The following is a 19,538-nucleotide window of genomic DNA, read 5'->3' as shown; positions in this document are numbered from 1 at the left end:
TTAACCCTTATAACTTCCTAACAAAAAAAAATTTTGGTTCCCAAATTGTGCTGATGTAAACATGTGGGAAATGTTACTTAAGTTTTTTGTGTGCCGTATCTCTGATTTAAGAACATAAAAATTCAGAGTTGGAAAATTTCAAAATTTTCGCCAAATTTCCATTTTTTCCACAAATAAACGCAAGTTATATGAATTAAATTTTACCACTAACATGAAGTACAATACGTCACGAGAAAACAATGTCAGAATCACCGGGATCCGTTGAAGCGTTCCTGAGTTATGACCTCATAAAGGGACAGTGGTCAGAATTGTAAAAATTGGCTCTGGCGTTAACGTGCAAATCACCCACCCTTGGTAGTAAAGGGGTTAATGACGCTCACAATAAAGATTTGTTTTTAACTTTTAATTTGCTGTGCTGGATTGAAAAACCTCCATCACCATGGCCATCAAGGCAATGTCTGTACAAAGTTTTCAGACATGGATTTTGGAGCGAATCCACATCAAAACACCTGGCCTAAAGTCGGCACCCTCAATGCTATAGCCAGACGGTGCCCTCACGTATGCCATGTGAGTGATGCCCAGCGATGGGACACTTACAGCATCGATCTCATTCAGGGTCTTCCACTGCTCGTACGGGACGTCCAGGGCTTCTGCTGTCTGAATCGTCCTCTTCATCTGACTCGTCCACACTTTCAGATCATGGATGTTTTGTTCATGGATGTATTCTGCCAAGCACTTGGCAAACTAGGATTAAATAGTAAAAGTGTAAAATCAGAGTAGCATCTTTATGTAAAGTTGGCAGGTACGTCATATTACATACATAGCGCTCCCAAAAGAACATTTTCGGGTTCAGCTTAGCTGTCAGTAGGGACGAGTTACCACCTAGAGGCCATTGCCCAGACTTGGAGTTTTAAGGGCAGAGCAGTTTTGCAAGTGATGTGTGAATAAAACCAAAATATGATTGGATGATAAAAAATGCTTTGTGGTAACCTGATAACTCAAACCTAACAGGTAAAAGCATTAGCACCTGCCGCCCTACCCTTCCTTTATCGGCTACAGATTGTCCTGTGACTTATTAGTCATCCAAAAGAATTCTACATCATGTGCCAGCAACTTGTACGGAGAGAGAATGGCGGCACAGGAAAGGCGACCCCCAAGCCGCAGACCACCGTACATATGGCAACTGAGAGTATGTCTTTAATTAGTAAGAAAATGTATGAAATCAGAGGCGTCCATACAACTCTAGGGGAGTAGAGGGGAAATGGAAATCCCTTTAAGAGCAATTATTACTTTTTATAGGCAGCAGGATGGGAAAGAGTTGAATAGGTGAGGAGGGGTATAGAACTGTAACGACTCAAACGAGCAGGTGCTACAAACTCTGCAGGCAAGTCCTGGCTGGAGAAGTTGTCACATAGGTCTGGGCTAGATGGAAAAGACAAGAAAAGTGAACGACTCCACCAGAAAGGACGTCAGCTGTAAGTCACCATCTATAACTGTACTACAATCTTATATGATCAAACAGGACAGGTATCTAGTACTATATGGTGGTAATATCCGGCTTGGTCATTATATAGTGTTGTTTAAGACAACCAAACCCACTAAAATTAAGGAGATGCGCCTCAATAGTTGTACTCGGCTACCTTGAGCTGTAAGGCCGCACAGACCTCTCTTGTTGGCACCTGTACTAGATTGTGGGGACTAGTTATCACTCTGCTATTTTCATGAAGCCATATCTAAAATTTTTCATTAGGCTCCAATAGCCAAACTGTACATTTGTAGGATTGTGTTAATGCAAAAAAAAAAAAAATAAGTAAATAGGGCAGCTCAGAGACTCATTAAAAAGGGAATATGTCTGCATCATCTTTTTCAGGGCAAGTTCCACCTTGAGCAATACCGCAATGAAGAAATGTTCCCAAGCACAGTGTTACAACAGACGGAGGATGTTACGGCAGATTAGTCGTCCGGTTGCACAGCCACGCAATCTGCCCTCATGTAATGCAGGCAGTTTCATCACTGCTCAATTAGCCAACATATAAATGCTGGTAGACAAGGGGATAACACAATCGCTTCATCCTCTACAGCATGTACCATGCTTATTACAGACACATGTTCCTCTTTCATCATGGTGGAAAGTTCTGAAGCATCAAATCAAATCTCTACACAACATTATTAAGCCAGAGTGTTTATATTATGGGGTTGGCCCCCTAGGAGGACAATATATTTAACTGCATGACCATTTCATTTTTACAGTTTTACAGCGCACTCAACTTCTAAAAAAGTCTGCTCATCTATTAGCTGTGAGGCGCTGTCGGACCCCCGGCAATTGGGAGGTTCTACCCTAGCCTATAGACAGGGAACAACTTCCAAACTGGGTACAATCCTTTACGATCAAGCACAACATCAGCACACACCGAAAAGGAGAAAGTACGGTAATTGGTAAAGAGCTATGCCCATCTCCATAAAAAGCGAAAAATTGTACAGCAGGTGCGCGGCCGCTCGGAATAGCGATGATACGCGGTAATTAAAATCAGACATACAGCTCCGGTCTGGAGCCAAAGAGGGATTTTGGGTTCTTACCGTAAAATCTCTTTCTTGGAGCCTTCATTGGGGGACACAGATGACCATGGGTGTATGCTGCTGCTGCTAGGAGGCTGACACTATGCAAAACAAGAAACTTAGCTCCTCCCCGGCAGTATACACCCACCGACAGGCACCAAGCACCTCAGTTGGTGAAAAAAGCAGTAGGAGAAGCAACCAAAACCATAAACATATGTACCAACTCAACAAGGGACTCTCAGACCCAACACGGTACTAATTAAACAGGGCGGGTGCTGTGTCCCCCAATGAAGGCTCCAAGAAAGAGATTTTACGGTAAGAACCCAAAATCCCTCTTTCTTTATCGCCTTATTGGGGGACACAGATGACCATGGGACGTTCCAAAGCAGTCCCGAGGGTGGGAACAGCAATAAAGGAACGAAATAAGGAAGGGCTTAGGTCAGTCGATGCGCCACCGCCGCCTGCAGCACATTCCTACCAAGAGCTGCATCAGACGAGGCCTGGGTATGAACCCTGTAGAACCTCGCGAAGGTGTGCAAAGATGACCAGGTCGCGGCTCTGCAAAGTTGTAAGGCCGAAGCCTGGTGTCGCACAGCCCAAGAAGCCCCTACAGCTCGGGTGGAGTGGGCTTTCACCCCCGGAGGAGGCCGTTTCTCCTGAAGACGATAGGCTTCCAGGATGGTAGACCGAATCCAACGAGCAATTGTGGACTTGGAGGCCGGAAGACCTTTCCGGCGACCCTCAGAAATGACCAACAAGGAATCAGATTGGCGAAAGGAAGCGGTCCTGGCAAGGTAAACACGCAAGGCTCTCACTACATCCAGTTTGTGGAGCGACTTTTCCAGAGGATGAGCAGGAGCAGGACAAAATGATGGAAGGACGATATCTTCGTTAATGTGAAAGGGGGATACCACTTTCGGAAGGAAAGAAGGAACTGGCCTGAGAACAACCTTATCTTGGTGGAGGATAAGGTAAGGAGAACGACAGGATAAGGCCGCCAGCTCAGAAACTCTCCTGATGGAAGTAATGGCGATCAGAAAAGTCACCTTCCATGAAAGAAAAGACAGAGGGATGTCCTGAATCGGCTCGAACGGCGCCTTCTGGAGAGCGCCAAGAACAAGATTGAGATCCCATGGATCTATCGGAGAACGATGAGGAGCCACATGGGTGACTCCTTGGAGAAAGGTCTTCACTTGCGGTAAGGAAGCCAGATCCGTCTGGAAGAGGATTGCTAGGGCAGATACCTGGCCTTTGAGAGTACTGAGGGATAGGCCCGCATCCAAGCCGGATTGGAGGAAACCAAGAATGGAAGGAATTGAGAATGATAGTGGAAAAACATAGTTTTTATCACACCAGCGAAAAAAAGGCCTTCCAGTACCTATGGTAAATGCGGGAAGAAGCAGGCTTCCGAGCCTTAATCAAGGTCTGAATGACCCGGTTGGAAAACCCCGATTCCTTCAGAATCGCGGCCTCAACGGCCATGCCGTTAAACTGAGAGATTGAGAACTCTGGTGGTAAAGGGGGCCTTGCGAGAGAAGATCTGGACGGTCTGGAAGCCTCCAGGGGACGTCCGTGAGCATGTTCACCAGCTCCGCGTACCAAGGTCGTCTCGGCCAGTCTGGAGCCACTAAGATGACCGGGATGCCCTCTGACTTTATCTTTTTGACCACTCTTGGGATTAGGGCAAGCGGAGGGAACAGGTAAGGTAGGTGGAACTGGGACCACGGGATTACTAGGGCGTCGTAACCGACGGCTAATGGATCCCTGGACCTGGCTACAAAGTGAGGAACCTTGTTGTTCATCCGAGAGGCCATGAGATCGACGTCCGGGGTGCCCCAGCGCTGGCATATCTGACTGAAGACTGTGGGATGAAGGGACCATTCTCCTGACGCTAGCCCTTGGCGACTCAAGAAGTCGGCTGCCCAGTTTTCCACCCCTGGAATGTGAACGTCGGGCACGTGACGCTCTGCCCAACGAAGTATCCTTGCCACTTCCGACATCACCTGCCTGCTGCGAGTACCGCCCTGGTGGTTTATGTACGCCACGGCCGTGGCGTTGTCTGACTGAATGCGGACCGGCTTGCCTACTAGAAGATGCTGCCAACGAAGGAGAGCGAGGAAGATTGCCCTGATCTCCAGAAGGTTGATGGGCAGAAGAGTCTCCTGGGCGTTCCAACGCCCTTGGGCCGTTCTCTGACAGTAGACCGCCCCCCATCCTAGGAGACTGGCATCGGTGGTGATGACCTGCCACTGAGGCGGGAGAAAGGATCTTCCGCGGAGAAATGACGTCGACAACGTCCACCAAGTTAGCGATTGTTTGACTCTGAGCGGAAGAATAGGGCGATCCAGAGAAAACGAGGTCTTGTCCCAGACTGACAGGAGGAACAGCTGGAGAGGGCGAGAGTGGAATTGTGCAAATGGCACTGCTTCCATAGAGGCCACCATCCTCCCCAGGACTCTCATGCAGGAACGAAGGGACATGACCCTCGAGCGCCGAAGGGACTGTATCCCTTTGCGAAGGGTTGAAAACTTGTCCCTCGGTAAGAACACTCGGGCCAGATTCGTATCGAACTCCATGCCCAAAAAGGTCAGTCGCTGGGTAGGGCACAGAGTGGACTTGTCCTTGTTGACTATCCATCCCAGGCGTCCGAGGGCATCCAAGGTTATGTGAAGGCTGTGAAGACAGTCTGGTCGGGACGAGCCCTTGATCAGAAGATCGTCCAGGTAAGGGATGATAAGGATCCCTCTGGATCGAAGGATGGCCATGACTGTTGCCATCACCTTCGTGAAGACACGAGGGGCGGAGGCTAGGCCGAAGGGAAGGGCCGCGAACTGATAATGGTTGTTCTGAATCGCAAAGCGGAGGTATCTCTGATGCTGGCGAGAAATGGGGATGTGGAGGTAGGCATCCTGTATATCCACCGAGCAGAGAAACTCTCCGGGCTCCATTGAGGCTATTACCGAACGCAGAGACTCCATCTTGAAATGGCGGATCTTCACGTGGCGATTGAGCCGTTTGAGGTCCAAAATTGGGCGAAGTGAGCCGTCCTTTTTTGGGACTACAAAGAGATTCGAGTAGAACCCTAAAAACCGCTCGTTTGTAGGAACGGGAACGATGACCCCGGCGGAAAGGAGAGAGGAGACGGCCTGAAGGAACCCTGGAACCTGTGATCGCTGTTTTGGGGATCGGGACAGACAGAAACGACTGTTTGGGAGGGAAGAAAACTCGATTTTGTATCCGGACGTGATGATTTCCCTGACCCAAGCGTCCTCGACAACGGATAGCCACGCGTCCTTGAAAAAGGAAAGTCTGCCTCCCACCCTGGAAAGCTTTCCAGGTGGGGGTGACCCGTCACTTAGATGAAAACCTTCCGGATCGAGCACCTGAGGACCTGGAAGGCTGACCCCTGGATCTCCAGCGAGGGGCTGGCTTATACGATGGCTTTCTCCGGTCATTGGAAGCAGTGTTACGGTCCTGCTGGGATGAACCGTCTGTGGGAGAGAAGGGGCGAAAGGACCTAAAAGGCCGAGAAGCCCTCTTGTTAAAGAACCTCTTAGGACGGGACTGAGGAAGGGAAGTGCTCTTTCCACCCGTGGCATCTGAGATTAACTGATCCAGCTTGGCGCCAAAGAGCCTAGTGCCGTGAAATGCCAGGTTGCTGAGTGACTTCTTTGAGGTAGTATCCGCATTCCAAGACTTCAACCAAAGAATGCGGCGTATTGCCACAATGTTGCTGTTAGCTCTAGCAACGCACCCTGCCGCGTCCAAGGAGGCGGCCAGAAGGTACTTGCCTGCGTGATTAATTTGGTCTGCTAAATCTGCCAGCTCGTCTTGAGGAGCTGCCGCTGAAACGCCCCTGCGCAGAATTTTTGCCCAAGCCGAAATGGCTTTCGCCACCCAAGCGGAAGCGAAGATAGGGCATAGGGATGCACCGGATGCCTCAAAGATAGACTTAGCCAACGACTCTATTTGCCTGTCTGATGGGTCCTTGAGAGAAGCTCCGTCCGGAAGGGAAAGGACCGTCTTAGAGGAAATACGAGAAACTGGTGGATCTACCTCGGGAGCTTTGGTCTATTTCGTGACTAGCTCCGCATCAAAGGGATAAAGTACATCTAAGTACTTGCGGCCTGAGAAACGTTTCTCAGGATGTTGCCAGTGGTTGGCTAAGGAAGTGTCGAAATCCTTATTAGGGAAGGTTCGAGATGGAGGCCTTGCCTTCTTAAGGGAAACAGAGCATTCCTGAGGGGGGGCCTTATCCTCCTTAATCTTGAGTGTTTGGTATATAGCCAATATGAGACTATCTACCATCTCCCGAGTTCTAGCTATGTCGTCCGCCTCTGAGTCTGATCCAGATAGTGAATCCTCGTCTGACCCCGGATCGTCTGCCGATGAGGGGGACGAGGAGCGTAGCCTGAGAGAAGCAGAGGGACCCTGCGAACCGGAGGAAGAGCCAGACAGGACCCGCTTCCTAGAGCCCCGACTTGGTCTGTCCGTCTGAGGGCCACGGTCCGGTGCTGGCGACTCACCATGCGAGGCGGTCGGTGCACAGGTGACAGCAGATAACTGAGGTAACCGCTCTAAGACCTGGACCAGCGATTGAGACACCTTTGTCAGCTCAGAAACTGGCTGAGACATCGCCACGGCCCACTCCGGGGGTGGGGTGGTCTCCGCCCGGGGTTCGGAGTGCTTCTGAGGGGCCGACATGGTGGAAGGGCTGCAGGAGAGGCAGAGGGGAGACGACTGACCCGAAGCCCACTTCTTTTTACAGCGCGCGCAGGCGTAGTGAGTAGCGGTGGGTCTGGAGCAGAAGGCCCTTGCGGGGTTGTGCATAAGTCTCAGTGGCAGAAAAAACACAGCCTGAGGAAACTGCAGGGGGGGGGGGGGGAGCTAAGTTAGGTGCCAGGGATAGTCAGCGTCTAGCCTACCGAGGATCAGAAGCGATGTGTCCCCCAGGCGAGGTCCGGAGAGAAGGAGGAAGAAGATCGGCAATCCAGGAAGAAACGCTGGCGGTGGGCGGGGCTAAGCCACCTCACGGCGCGATTGGCTGAGACCCCAGAGGGGAGGGGGACGGCCAAAGACAGTGACAGGGCTGAAGTGAAAGCAGCCCTGAGATAGGCTGAAAAAACGCGCGGGGAAAGCGCGCGCAGGGAGAGGGAGGAACTTTTGAAAATGAAAGTGAAAGTGCTCCCTCACTCTCACTAGCGACGGCGCGCCCGGGCTTGAAAGCGCTCCCTGTAGCTGATGAGGACGGGGAGCGCTGATGGAGGGAGCGCTGACGGAGGAAGCGCGCCCCCCCCCCCCCGACAAGAAGGACGCGCGCCTGTCAGAGCGCTGGTTCAAGGGGCGGGAAATTCAAGAGGAGAGGTACTCTGCTGTCCTAGACTGGCATGTGAGCACAGGGCTGCAGGGAACATTCAGAAAAAACATACCTGATGTCCCTGAAGAGGCTGACCACAGGGGCCCGCGATAGAACGCAGGTCGCTGGGAGAGGTGATCCTCAGTACCTGCACCGCCGTATGGTGCAGAAGACGGCTCCAATCCCCGTGTCAGGGAAACGTCACCGCTGGCGACCGCCGTCTTCCTCTCAGCCCTGTCCTGGGAGAGGGGTGAGGAGGGGAATCGGCTAGGACCGTCCATCCATGGCCCCTAGTACCCGAGGGTGATAGGGGAAGGTCCTGCCTGCGGGCCTGAGAGTTGCGATGTGGGCGATACCACATTGCTCGCTCAGCCGCATTAATAGGAAAAGCAGGATGAACTCACATCCCGTTTCCTGAGCTGTATCTGAAAAAGAAAGGGGAAATCATTAAAAAAACACAACAAAAACCTGAAAAGAAAAAGGATTAAATGCGGATCTGGGGAGATCCCGGTCCGCCTCCTACAGACACTAAGCACAAACTGAGGTGCTTGGTGCCTGTCGGTGGGTGTATACTGCCGGGGAGGAGCTAAGTTTCTTGTTTTGCATAGTGTCAGCCTCCTAGCAGCAGCAGCATACACCCATGGTCATCTGTGTCCCCCAATAAGGCGATAAAGAAAAACCATTTTGTGATTTTTGAAATCTCCTCAATAAAAATGTATTTATTTTAAATTACCTCATCATGACCATTCCTGCAGCAGCACACCTACTATATAATGCATTGCAATCTCTCCAGTATAATTCGATTGGTCTTCGGATGGGTTTGGTGCTGCACCTCACTTCTCACTGCCGCGTGCAACAACTGCACATCAAAGGATTACTGGCCACATCAGCACTACTGATCACAACGTAACCGTCATAAAAAGGTATTATCAGTACAAGAACTTTTGCAATTTAATACTTCCTAAAATTTTTAGCTATTCAAAGATAAACATTTTTGATTTGTTAACATCTGGTTACCCAGGAGACCGACCACCGCTGCTAGCCAGTGTAGAAAAAGCGCTGCAGTGAAGCTGTCCAGGATCACTGGTGCTTAGTATTAGGGTGTGTGCACACGCTGGGGATTCGCAGCGGTTTTGGCAGTTTCTGCCGCGGTGTACAGTACCACAATATCCTATGGGAAATGGAAACCGCAGTGCAGTTGGTGCGTATTTTTCCACACAGATTTGCTGCGGTTTCTAATCCGCAGAAAGAATTGACATGTCAATTCTTTCAGCAGATTCCGCTGCAGTTTACCATCTCCTCCATTGTAGAGATGATAAACCGCAGGGCAAAACCGCAGGCTAATCCGCAGATAAACCTGCGGATTTTGCAAAATCCGCGCAGATCAATCCGCAGCGTGTGCACACACCCTTAGATTCCAATCCCAGGCAGCTTCAGCACTTTGCTCACAAGCTAGTGGTCGGTCTCCAAGGCAACAAGCCGTAAACAAGACAAAAAAAGTGACAATATAAAAAAAAAAATAGCTGACAATTTTAATAAACAGTAAATTGCAAGCGTGCTCGTTTTTACAATATCAATCTATGAAGATGGGAATAATCATTTAAAACAGCTTCTTAACAGCAGGTCTTGATCTTTTTTTTTTATTCATTCATCATTATCCAAGAATTTAAAGAGACTGAAACACAAACCCCATAAGGATGTGGCCCAGTTGGATACTTAAAGGAGTTTTCTCCCCATGAATGACAATGGTCACTTAAGCACAGGATAGGTTATAAGGGTCTGATTGCTGGGGGTCCCACAAGTTCTAACCAGAAGACCCCCTTTAAGACCAATTTTTGTTTCTGAAGTGCCCAAGTATTGGGGTTTAGCTAACATTTAACACCATCATCTATCCTATCAAATGTTGGGATTAACCCTTTATTTGCTGACAATCAGTGGTGTAACTTGTTAGCGGCCCCCCTGCAACTATCCTCCTCCCTCGTCACAAGGGCTATACACTTTAGCTTTATAGTTTGGCAGAACATCTGTTACTTTAGTTAATTTCCACCGTAACTCCAGAAACTCTTTTACATTGTCCAGCCTTGTATATAGTGTTTAGACACACAGTCATACAATACACATATCAGAAATCCACTACGTTCATGTAGCTTGCCTTGACTATACGCGACCTATGCAGTCGGTGCACATTGCTCCATTACAGGGTTAATCCAACAACCTTGGCCGACAGCCATTGACTTCCACATTGCAGAACAAACTGTACCATCTCCCGAAGGAGGAGAAATCTCATCGTGGCCGGTCTTACCGACATCCATAACCCTTCATATTTACCTGTGCCTGGCGCCCTTTGATCAGGACCATAAACCTGGACTCTCCAAGGACGGTATGATAACAGCTGGCTCAGATAATGTACTATATACTGTAATTAACAGATCACCCAAGATACAAAGCCTCTGTCAATGAGCAGCACACATCTCTGATGTATCAGACACTCCGCATTTACTCTTGAGCAATCTTTTTTTTTTTACCCTTCTCATAATTAGACATTAAAGTTTTTTTTGCAAACTTTTTTTTTGTTTTTTAGAAGACTAGACAAACCCTTTAATGAACTCTTACATCCACAATGATGCATTGATCACACATATAGTAAGGTGTTTACTGCAAAATATATATTATACACATATTTGTAGAAAGAAAAAAAAAAAAAAAAAAAAAAAACACAGAAAAACAGACTCTCACATCACCTCCTTCCCTCGGCGAGACAGGCCAGAGTCCCCCCCAATACGGCCGTTGACATTCAGTTCGCTCTCCCCGTGCCGGCACATATAGATGGATCGTGGGGTCACATGAATATTCATGAGGTAGTAAACAATCCGGCTCTGGATATGATCCAAGACACGATTAACTAAATATCTGCGGCCAACGTCCATGATTTTAATGTATGACAGCTCCCTGCAAAACAAAAAAAAATTAACTATTTCACAAACAGTCACAAAGCCGTGCAGAGATTTTTCCCATTTGTGACGGCGTCTGATCAGTCAGTGCCCTGAAGATACAGACTACAGCAGCCCGTGTATTGCCAACAGGGTCTGCAGAGAATCAGAAAGAAGATACGTGCTGTATATTATGGGATATCTCCCATTTCTGCACAGTACACTAATATTTTGGATTGCTCTCCCATACATGTCTGGTGAAAGCAGTGGGAAATGTAATCCCGTCTTTACACCCCAATTCATTGGGCTCTATCTACAGAAGCGCATGCTCTATAACATTGCCTTTTTAATGAATCTATCCCAACAAATTGTGTTTCCTAATCCTACATATCCATGTAATGAAGAGTAGGGGCATTATCATACTTAATAGCAGTCTTCATTGGTTTCTAGTGTCATTCCAGTCCGGTTCTGGGTCATGTGACTTAAAGGAGTTGTCTACTACTCGAACTCCTCCCGAATCCACACGTTTGCCCCTTGAAAAAATGATGATCTCAGGTGCCGGCGCTGATCCAGCGGAGTCTACAATGGCTCTCCTGGGAACAGAGTGACATTTTGTCTAACAGTCCCTGTGGCCAATCAGCGCTGGCATCACTCTTCGCTTTCTAACATATCATGTGAGAAAAAGAGAGCAGTAGCCCTCACTTCGTCCAGACTGGCCACAGAGATTGCATCACATAATGTCACACAATCCCCAGGAGAGCCAGTGCCAACACCGCTGGAGGCGAGTAGAAGGGTATGTGCAGACGATCAAGAATTGTCCGCTGTGTCCAAAGCGCTGCCGGCTATTGAACACACGAATCCACATATAATACAATGTTGCTTTCGTAATATAAGACTCGTTCGGACGCGCCATAGGCTAACTGAGAAAGTTACATAGCCCAAAAAAAGGGTCTCTGTGTGAGCTGGCAAAGAAGAGAAACGCTCACCTGCCTTTAAAAAAACAGACCGGAGCAACTCTAGAAACTGGGGAAGACTGTGATTGGTAGGTATATTAACACTCCTACATCGCATTATATAGAAAGACAGGATTAATGGGAAAAAAAAACAAAAAACGTTGAGCGCTTGTTTAACAAAATAAATTAACATTTATTACCCATATAGAATAACCATGGATGCCGGGCTACTCAGTACTATGTCACTTTTTACGACTATGTTCACATGTTGCGAGTCTTCTGCAGGCAAAACCTTGGCAGCAAAGAAGCTGCTTACAAAGCGCAGTTTTTGCTGCGTTACTCAGGATCCCAAAGTTCAGCTCTACTTCCACCACACAAGCATGAACGTCAGGTCACCAATGCAAAACGTATGTCAAACCATAAAACCATTTTTAGGAGGGGAAAAAAAAAGAAAAAAAAAAGCAATTTGATCAAATTTAATGAAAAGAGAGGAGTTCGTGAAAAAATACAAAATTACAAATGTAACAACGGTGGGAGGTAAATGGTCGGAAATAATTTCCTTAAGACATTGGCACAGCTTTGAGTTTAGGACACTGTTTACTTTCACTCTTTGGTCAGCCCTCGAGTTGGTCAGGTATTTTTCAGTTTCACACCTTGGTCGGCCAATATTTACTTTACACATATTACTAATTTAATTAAACTGTACTAATCCTAAATTCCATATTCTCTGGTCAGGGGGACAAAGACCATTATGGTTTAAATGTGGGAAAAATCTAAAAAAATAAATAAATGAGTTTCACATCCTGCTGTACGCGATATTTTTGGTACTAAAAACACAGCAAAACCTGATACCTGCGCTTTTTTTCCACTTACTCATTGCTTTCTATGGGTGAAAGAATGCAAAAACGCTGAAAGAGACATCTTGCAATGTGTGCGAGATTGCTGAAATCTTGGCTTTTGCTGGTACTGTAAAATGCAGCTTTTAAATCGCGAAAGCAAAACGTGTGACTATGAACAGGTTGCTGTGGAAAAGTAATAGGGTTATGTAGAACTGACATACTTGTCATAGTTCTCATCCAGCGGCTCATAGGAATTCTTGTAGCACTCTATCCTCTTCATGAAATCATCCGTGGCCTCCTCGTTGGTGCAGTTCAAATAGTCCGGGCTGCCCAACTTCACTTGCTAAATCGGAAAAGAAGAACAGACAGGGACTCAAGGGGTTCACAAGTAACAGCACAGCCCAGAGGATACAAAACCATAATAAAAAATAAAAAAACTGTGCAAAGGTGTATATAGCCTTTCAAATGTGAATGCCCAATCCTTTGATTCTCCTGAGTGAGAAGCCGCCCTAGAGACGTCTCGCAGTCGCTTCCTCTACTCTGTCCATGCAAAACAAATGCATGCTCAGCCAAACCAAGCGTGCATGGGTATATGGGAGAGGGTGAGAGGAATTCAAGGGAGGATTCATAAAATGTATGGGCAGCTACGGCTTATATTCACAGTGCGATGCAGCTTTTTTTTAAACCGCTGCCGATTTTTAACAAACCATATTGATAAGAATTGTAACGTTAATAGTTTATCGTGATCGTTTTGTGCAATTATGAGTTATTGAATATGTGAAACATATTTTAATATGATCGAGCAGTACATTATCGATGAATTGGAAGGACCGGCTTACCACAATGTTTTCAGCTATAACTTCCGGATCCACGCACACGGATTCCACAAAGAAAGTCTTCGGGTGCACATGAAATAAGAAATAAATGATAAGATGTGGGTGTTTCCCGTCAGATTCAGTTCTAATTCTAACACCTGTCTGTACTACTAGATTAAGGGTACATAATACAGATCTATACAAATGGAACTGAAGAGAGTTTATAAGGGTCCAGGGCTGGAATTATTGGTTCTCATTCAGCACCGCATCTGGCCGATACGATTCTAATAGCTGTGAACATCGGGACTACAAAAGGAATTATTTTGCTGCTGCAAATGGGAAACGGATATATTTTTTAATGGTTTGAGGAAAGATTTAGATTAGGAGTAGAGTGAAGTGCAGGGAAAGATAAAAAGCAATCCAATTAGATAAAGTATCTCTAGGCATTGAGCAGGGACGATAAGTACACGTAGTAATCGATTCATCTGGACATGGGGATGACGTGTAGACTTATCTTTACATGAAGATATAACTGAGGTCATTACCAAGAGATTGTCTTACACATTAGATGACCGTCGGCTAAATGAGGCTTCAGCTGATCGTTCAACTAGTAGCCATCTTGGCCGTCTCTCCCATACACAGGTGAGCTTGTTCGGCCAAGTGCTCTAATTAGAGAGCTGCTGACCGAAATCTCCGGCAGAACAATCTGCAATACGAAACCATACAGGAGCGATTCACATCTCTCCCGACAATCACTTGGATGGCATACAATAGTATTGGTCAAACCCTTCTACAGCAAGGATGCGGCCAACATTACTCTAGTGTGCATGGGGTGGGTGGGCTTTACTGTACGGCCTGGGGGTTGTCCCACAAACGGACATTTATTAACATATTCAATTATAAATGTCCCACAGTTGGGAGACTAAACTGAGGGTCCAGAGCCCCTTGCTACTCCTCTTCGCACATCGTCGCTGCTCTAATGAAAGTCTATAAGGCCACACACAAACAGCTGTACACCAAATATTGATCTGGCAGATAGCCATCTCTTCTGATTACCCGCATACACAACAGCTAGGTTATTCATGGGAAGAAAGAGTCTATCGGAAGCCTCTGACAGCTGCGTAAAGTACCTGGAAACAAAAAGATCGGTCGTTGAAATGCCAACAGCCAGATCCTTGTCGGCCAAGACAGCTGATGGGCAAGACCATCGAAAATAGAAAGTGAACCGCAGCACTACATAAGAACTTCCAGGAATAAGATTGTCCCAATCTCCAAGGAGCTCACAAGGATAAATGAATCATCAGTACAATAGGACAGCATCCAAACTTGAATGAAGAGGGGAAAAAAAAAAAAAAAAAAAATTATTCTGCCAAATACAGTACAACATTTGGACAATACCAGTCCTTGTGAAGCATGCTTGAAAGAGACTGGTATTGTCAAAGCGTTGCACTATATTTTGCAGAATAAAAAGGAGATTTTTGTGTACTCACCGTAAAATCTCTTTCTCTTAGCCTTTAATTGGGGGACACAGAACCGTGGGTGTTATGCTGCTGTCCACTAGGAGGCGAAACTATGCATAATCTGAAAAAGATTAACTTTGGCTCCTCCTCTGCAGTATACACCCCTGGACGGCGTCTGCCTTCTCCAGTTTTGTGCCAAAGCATAAGGAGGAACGTAATCAAATAACATAACCATGCCTGTAAGAAGGCTACTATGTACGAGCTCAAAGAACAATATGAGAACTCAACAGTAAACAACGGCCCGTAAAGGCAACAGGGTGGGAGCTGTGTCCCCCAATTAAAGGCTAAGAGAAAGATTTTACGGTGAGTACACAAAAATCTCCTTTACTCTGTCGCCTAATTGGGGGACACAGAACCGTGGGACGTCCCAAAGCAGTCCCTGGGTGGGAAGCAGTGGACGAATATTGTGTTGACAGTTCCCTAGACTTGGGGTACTGCCGCCTGCAGAACCAGTCTACCCAGGCTCGCATCCGCTGAGGACTGGGTATGAACACTGTAGTGTTTCGTAAACGTGTGTAGGCTGGTCCAAGTGGCCGCCTTACACACTTGTTGTGCCGAAGCCTGATGCCGAATGGCCCAGGAGGCCCCTACTGCCCGTGTAGAGTGTGCCGTGATACCGGCCGGAAGAGGGGAACTGTTAAGTCGGTAGGCCTCATGTATGGTGGACTTGATCCACCTGGCAAGGGTAGCCTTGGAAGCCGGCAGCCCCTTGCGACTACCTTCCGGAAGAATGAAGAGGGAATCAGATTTCCGGAAAGGTGCAGTCCTGGACACGTAAATCTGCAATGCTCTGACGAGGTCAAGCGTATGCAGAGCCTTTTCCACTCTATGAACTGGAACCGGGCAAAGGGATGGCAGTGAAATCTCCTCATTGAGGTGAAAGTTGGACACAACCTTCGGAAGGAAGGATGGTACCGTGCGGAGAACCACCTTGTCCTGGTGAAAGGCTAGGAAAGGCCGTCTGCAGGAAAGTGCTGACAATTCCGACACTCTGCGTAACGAGGTGATCGCCACTAGAAAAACCACTTTCTGAGACAGAATGGAGAGTGGAACTCCTCTAAGAGGTTTGAAGGGTGGAGCTTGCAATGCTGTCAGGACCAGATTGAGGTCCCACGTATCCAGCGGACGTTTGTAGGGAGGAACCAATCGGGAAACTCCCTGGATGAAAGTCCTTACTTGCAGTTTAATAGCAATGCGCTTTTGAAAAAGGACTGAAAGCGCCGACACCTGACTCTTAAGCGAACTTAGGGATAGCTTGGCATCTAGGCCCGATTGAAGAAAACCTAGTACCTTCGGGAGGGAATAAGGGAGTGGGACTTGTCCATGAGATTCGCACCAAGAAAAGAAAGCTCTCCAGGTACGATAATAGAGCTTGGCGGAGGCCGGCTTCCTTGCCCTGATCATAGTTGCAATGACTGCCGGTGAAAAACCTGCCTGGGTTAGAATCCAGATTTCAAGGGCCATGCCGTCAAATTGAGAGCCCCTGAATTCTGGTGGAAGAACGGACCTTGAGACAGAAGGTCGTGACGGTCGGGTAGACGCCAGGGGGAGTCTGCTGTAAGTTGGACGATGTCGGCGTATCATGTACGTCTGGGCCAGTCTGGCGCGATGAGGATGGTCGGAACTCCCTCTTGCTTGATCTTCCTCACGACCCTGGCGATTAGGGGGAGGGGTGGAAAAATGTACAGGAGTCGGAACTGGGACCAGTCCTGGACCAGGGCATCCGCTCCGAGCGACCGCGGGTCGTGTGTCCTGGCCATGAAATTGGGGACCTTGGTATTGAGATGGGATGCCATTAGGTCCACCTCGGGGGTTCCCCAGCGTTGACAGATCTGGCAAAAAATCTCGGGATGGAGAGACCACTCCCCCGAGTCCATTCCTTGCCTGCTGAGGAAGTCGGCTTCCCAGTTTTCTACACCCGGAATGTGTACCGCAGAAAGTACCGACCTCGTGTCTTCCGCCCAGCGGAGGATATGAGCCACTTCTCTCATCGCCTGGGCGCTGCGGGTCCCGCCTTGGTGGTTCACGTATGCCACAGCCGTGGCATTGTCCGACTGTATCCGTATGTGCGAGGCTGCAAGCAAGTGATGAAAGGCTCTCAGTGCCAAGAGAATGGCCCTGATTTCCAGAACATTGATGGGCAATGTCACTTCCCTCGGTGACCACTTGCCCTGTGCCCTGTGATGTAGGTGCACCGCCCCCCAGCCTGTCAGGCTTGCATCGGTAGTCAGGATCTTCCATTGTCCTGAGAGGAATGGCTTCCCTCGTGTAAGCGAGGTTGGTTTGAGCCACCAATGCAGGGACCTCCTGGTTGATGACGTCAACCTGAACTCCCTGTCGAGGGAGAAGGGGTTCCTGTCCCAAGATCTGAGTATGACTAGTTGAAGGACCCTGAGGTGAAACTGGGCAAATGGCACTGCCTCTATTGCTGCTGCCATCCGGCCGAGGACTCTCATGGCAAACCGGAGAGATCGAGGAGGACTGCGAAGGAGTGTGCGAACTCCCAGACGGATGGCCAGTGTCTTGTCCTTGGGAAGGAGCACCAGGCCCTTGGCGGTGTCGAATACCATTCCCAGGAATGTTAGCGTCCGAGTTGGGATAGTCGACGATTTCTGTAGGTTGACTAGCCATCCCAGGTGACTCAGAGTGTCTAGTGTGATTGAGACACTGACCTCGCAGTCTTTGAAAGTGGGAGACTTGATGAGGAGGTCGTCCAGGTACGGGACGACTAGAATGCCTCTTGAGTGCAGGACGTCCATGGTGGCCGCCATGACTTTGGTGAACGTTCTTGGAGCCGTGGCGAGTCCGAACGGAAGGGCGACAAACTGGTAGTGGTTTTGGTTGACCGCGAACCTGAGAAACCTTTGGTGGGCGGGAGCAATTGGTATGTGGAGATACGCATCCTGTATGTCTATGGAGGCGAGGTATTCTCCCTGGTCCATGGATGCAATGATGGACCGGAGGGACTCCATGCGGAAATGACGGACCCGTACGTAATTGTTGAGCTCTTTTAGGTCCAGTATGGGTCGGACGCCGCCTCCTTTCTTGGGGACTACGAACAAATTTGAGTAGAATCCTCGGAATCTCTCGTTCGTGGGAACCGGCACCACAACTCCTGATTGAAGGAGAGAGGAAACCGCTTGGTGGAAAGCACAAGCCTTTTCTGGTGGCGTTGGAGGAATAGAAAGGAAGAACCGGTTCGGTGGAACGGAAGTGAACTCTATCTTGTATCCGGAAGACACTATTTCCCTGACCCACCTGTCTTCTGTAATAGGCAGCCAGACTTGCTGAATGAGTAAAAGTCGGCCGCCTACTGGTGGGGTGTCTTCCGGAGGACGCGAGTCATGATGAAGCGAAGTTCTGAGGTTTTCCTCCCTTGGGTTTCGCTTGGCCTGCTTTCGACTGCCAAGCCCTGTCCGGTCGCTGCTGCGTCCGTGGGTTGTCCCTGCGTGGAGAACGGTTACGGTTTTGCACTGGGCGCGAAACAGACCAGCCCGAGGAATTCCGAGAGGATCGGAATCGCGTCTGGTTTCTTCATTTAAACGTGCGTTTCGGTTTTAGTGGAGGGAGAGAAGTACTCTTACCCCCAGTGGCATTGGCTATCATGGTGTCCAACTTTTCGCCGAAAAGTCTTCCAGTAAAATACGGAAGTCGCGTGAGGGACTTCTTTGAGGCCGCATCCGCTTTCCATTCTCGCAGCCAGAGGATGCGTAGGATCGTGATGGCGTTTGATGCTATTCCCGCTACACCTCTGGCGGAATCCAGGGCTGCATGAATCATGTAGTCTGCTACCACTGCTATCTGGACCGCTTGGTCCGAGAGCTCAGGATTTGAAGCCTGAAGACCCTCCTGTAGTTTTTTGGCCCAAGCCAGGATGGCCTTGGTTGCCCAAACTGAAGCAAACGCAGGGCCCAGAGAGGCGCCTGCCGCTTCGAAAATAGAACGAGCCATGCGTTCTACTTGCCGGTCTGCTGCGTCCCTGAGGGTTGAGCTATCCGGCAGAGAGAGTAAAGTCTGCGCTGCTAGCCTAGAAACCGGAGGGTCCACTTCAGGTGGATCTGTCCATTGTTTGGTGTCTTTCTGTGGGAAGGGGTACTTCGCTTCCAAATATTTGCGATTAGCGAATTTTTTCTCAGGCTGCGCAAACTGTTTGGTAAGTATTTTCTCAAACTCATGGTGATTAGGGAAGACCTTAGGTGGTTTCTGAACACTTTCGAAGCAAATCCTATGTTCTGGGACTTCCGGGGCCGAATCTGGAATTTTTAGCACCCGATGAATGGCAGAAATTATGTCCTCAACTAGCGCTGTATTGCTAGGGGGAGAAGGTACCACGGACCTGTCCGTTTCGTTATCTGAGTCGGAGTCACAGATGCCCTCCGAATCCTGTGCCTCGCTAAGGTGATCCCTGGAGGGCGACCTGGGGAGGGGGTCTTCTGTGGTGGGGGATCCCTGTGGTAAATTGTACTGTCTGTGGCAGGGGACTGCCCAGGAGACCTGGAATGACGCTGTCTCTCCCTGGAGGGGGACGACCTTGTACTATAGTGCGACTCAGGTGATCGAGACCTGTGG

The 19,538-nt window shown here is 48.5% G+C and overlaps 1 protein-coding gene across 3 annotated transcripts in view; it reads right to left on the bottom strand.

Annotated features, from left to right (window-relative positions):
* Positions 1 to 19,538, bottom strand: part of LOC141052368 (6-phosphofructo-2-kinase/fructose-2,6-bisphosphatase 4) — a 119,622-nt gene that overhangs the window by 16,623 nt on the left and 83,461 nt on the right. For all 3 annotated transcript variants that reach the window (XM_073549612.1, XM_073549610.1, XM_073549611.1), the window contains exons 6-9: positions 13,474 to 13,530; positions 12,856 to 12,977; positions 10,654 to 10,861; positions 598 to 744 (exon numbers count right to left, since the gene is read on the bottom strand). In XM_073549612.1, the coding sequence (XP_073405713.1) occupies positions 598 to 744; positions 10,654 to 10,861; positions 12,856 to 12,977; positions 13,474 to 13,530 (534 nt within the window). The remainder of the gene's footprint in view (positions 1 to 597; positions 745 to 10,653; positions 10,862 to 12,855; positions 12,978 to 13,473; positions 13,531 to 19,538) is intronic.

The sequence above is a fragment of the Dendrobates tinctorius genome, unplaced genomic scaffold, assembly GCF_039654945.1.
Source record: "Dendrobates tinctorius isolate UK_male_01 unplaced genomic scaffold, ASM3965494v1 ptg000159l, whole genome shotgun sequence".
NCBI classification, from domain to species: domain Eukaryota; kingdom Metazoa; phylum Chordata; class Amphibia; order Anura; family Dendrobatidae; genus Dendrobates; species Dendrobates tinctorius.
This window is presented reverse-complemented; position numbering and strand designations above follow the sequence as displayed.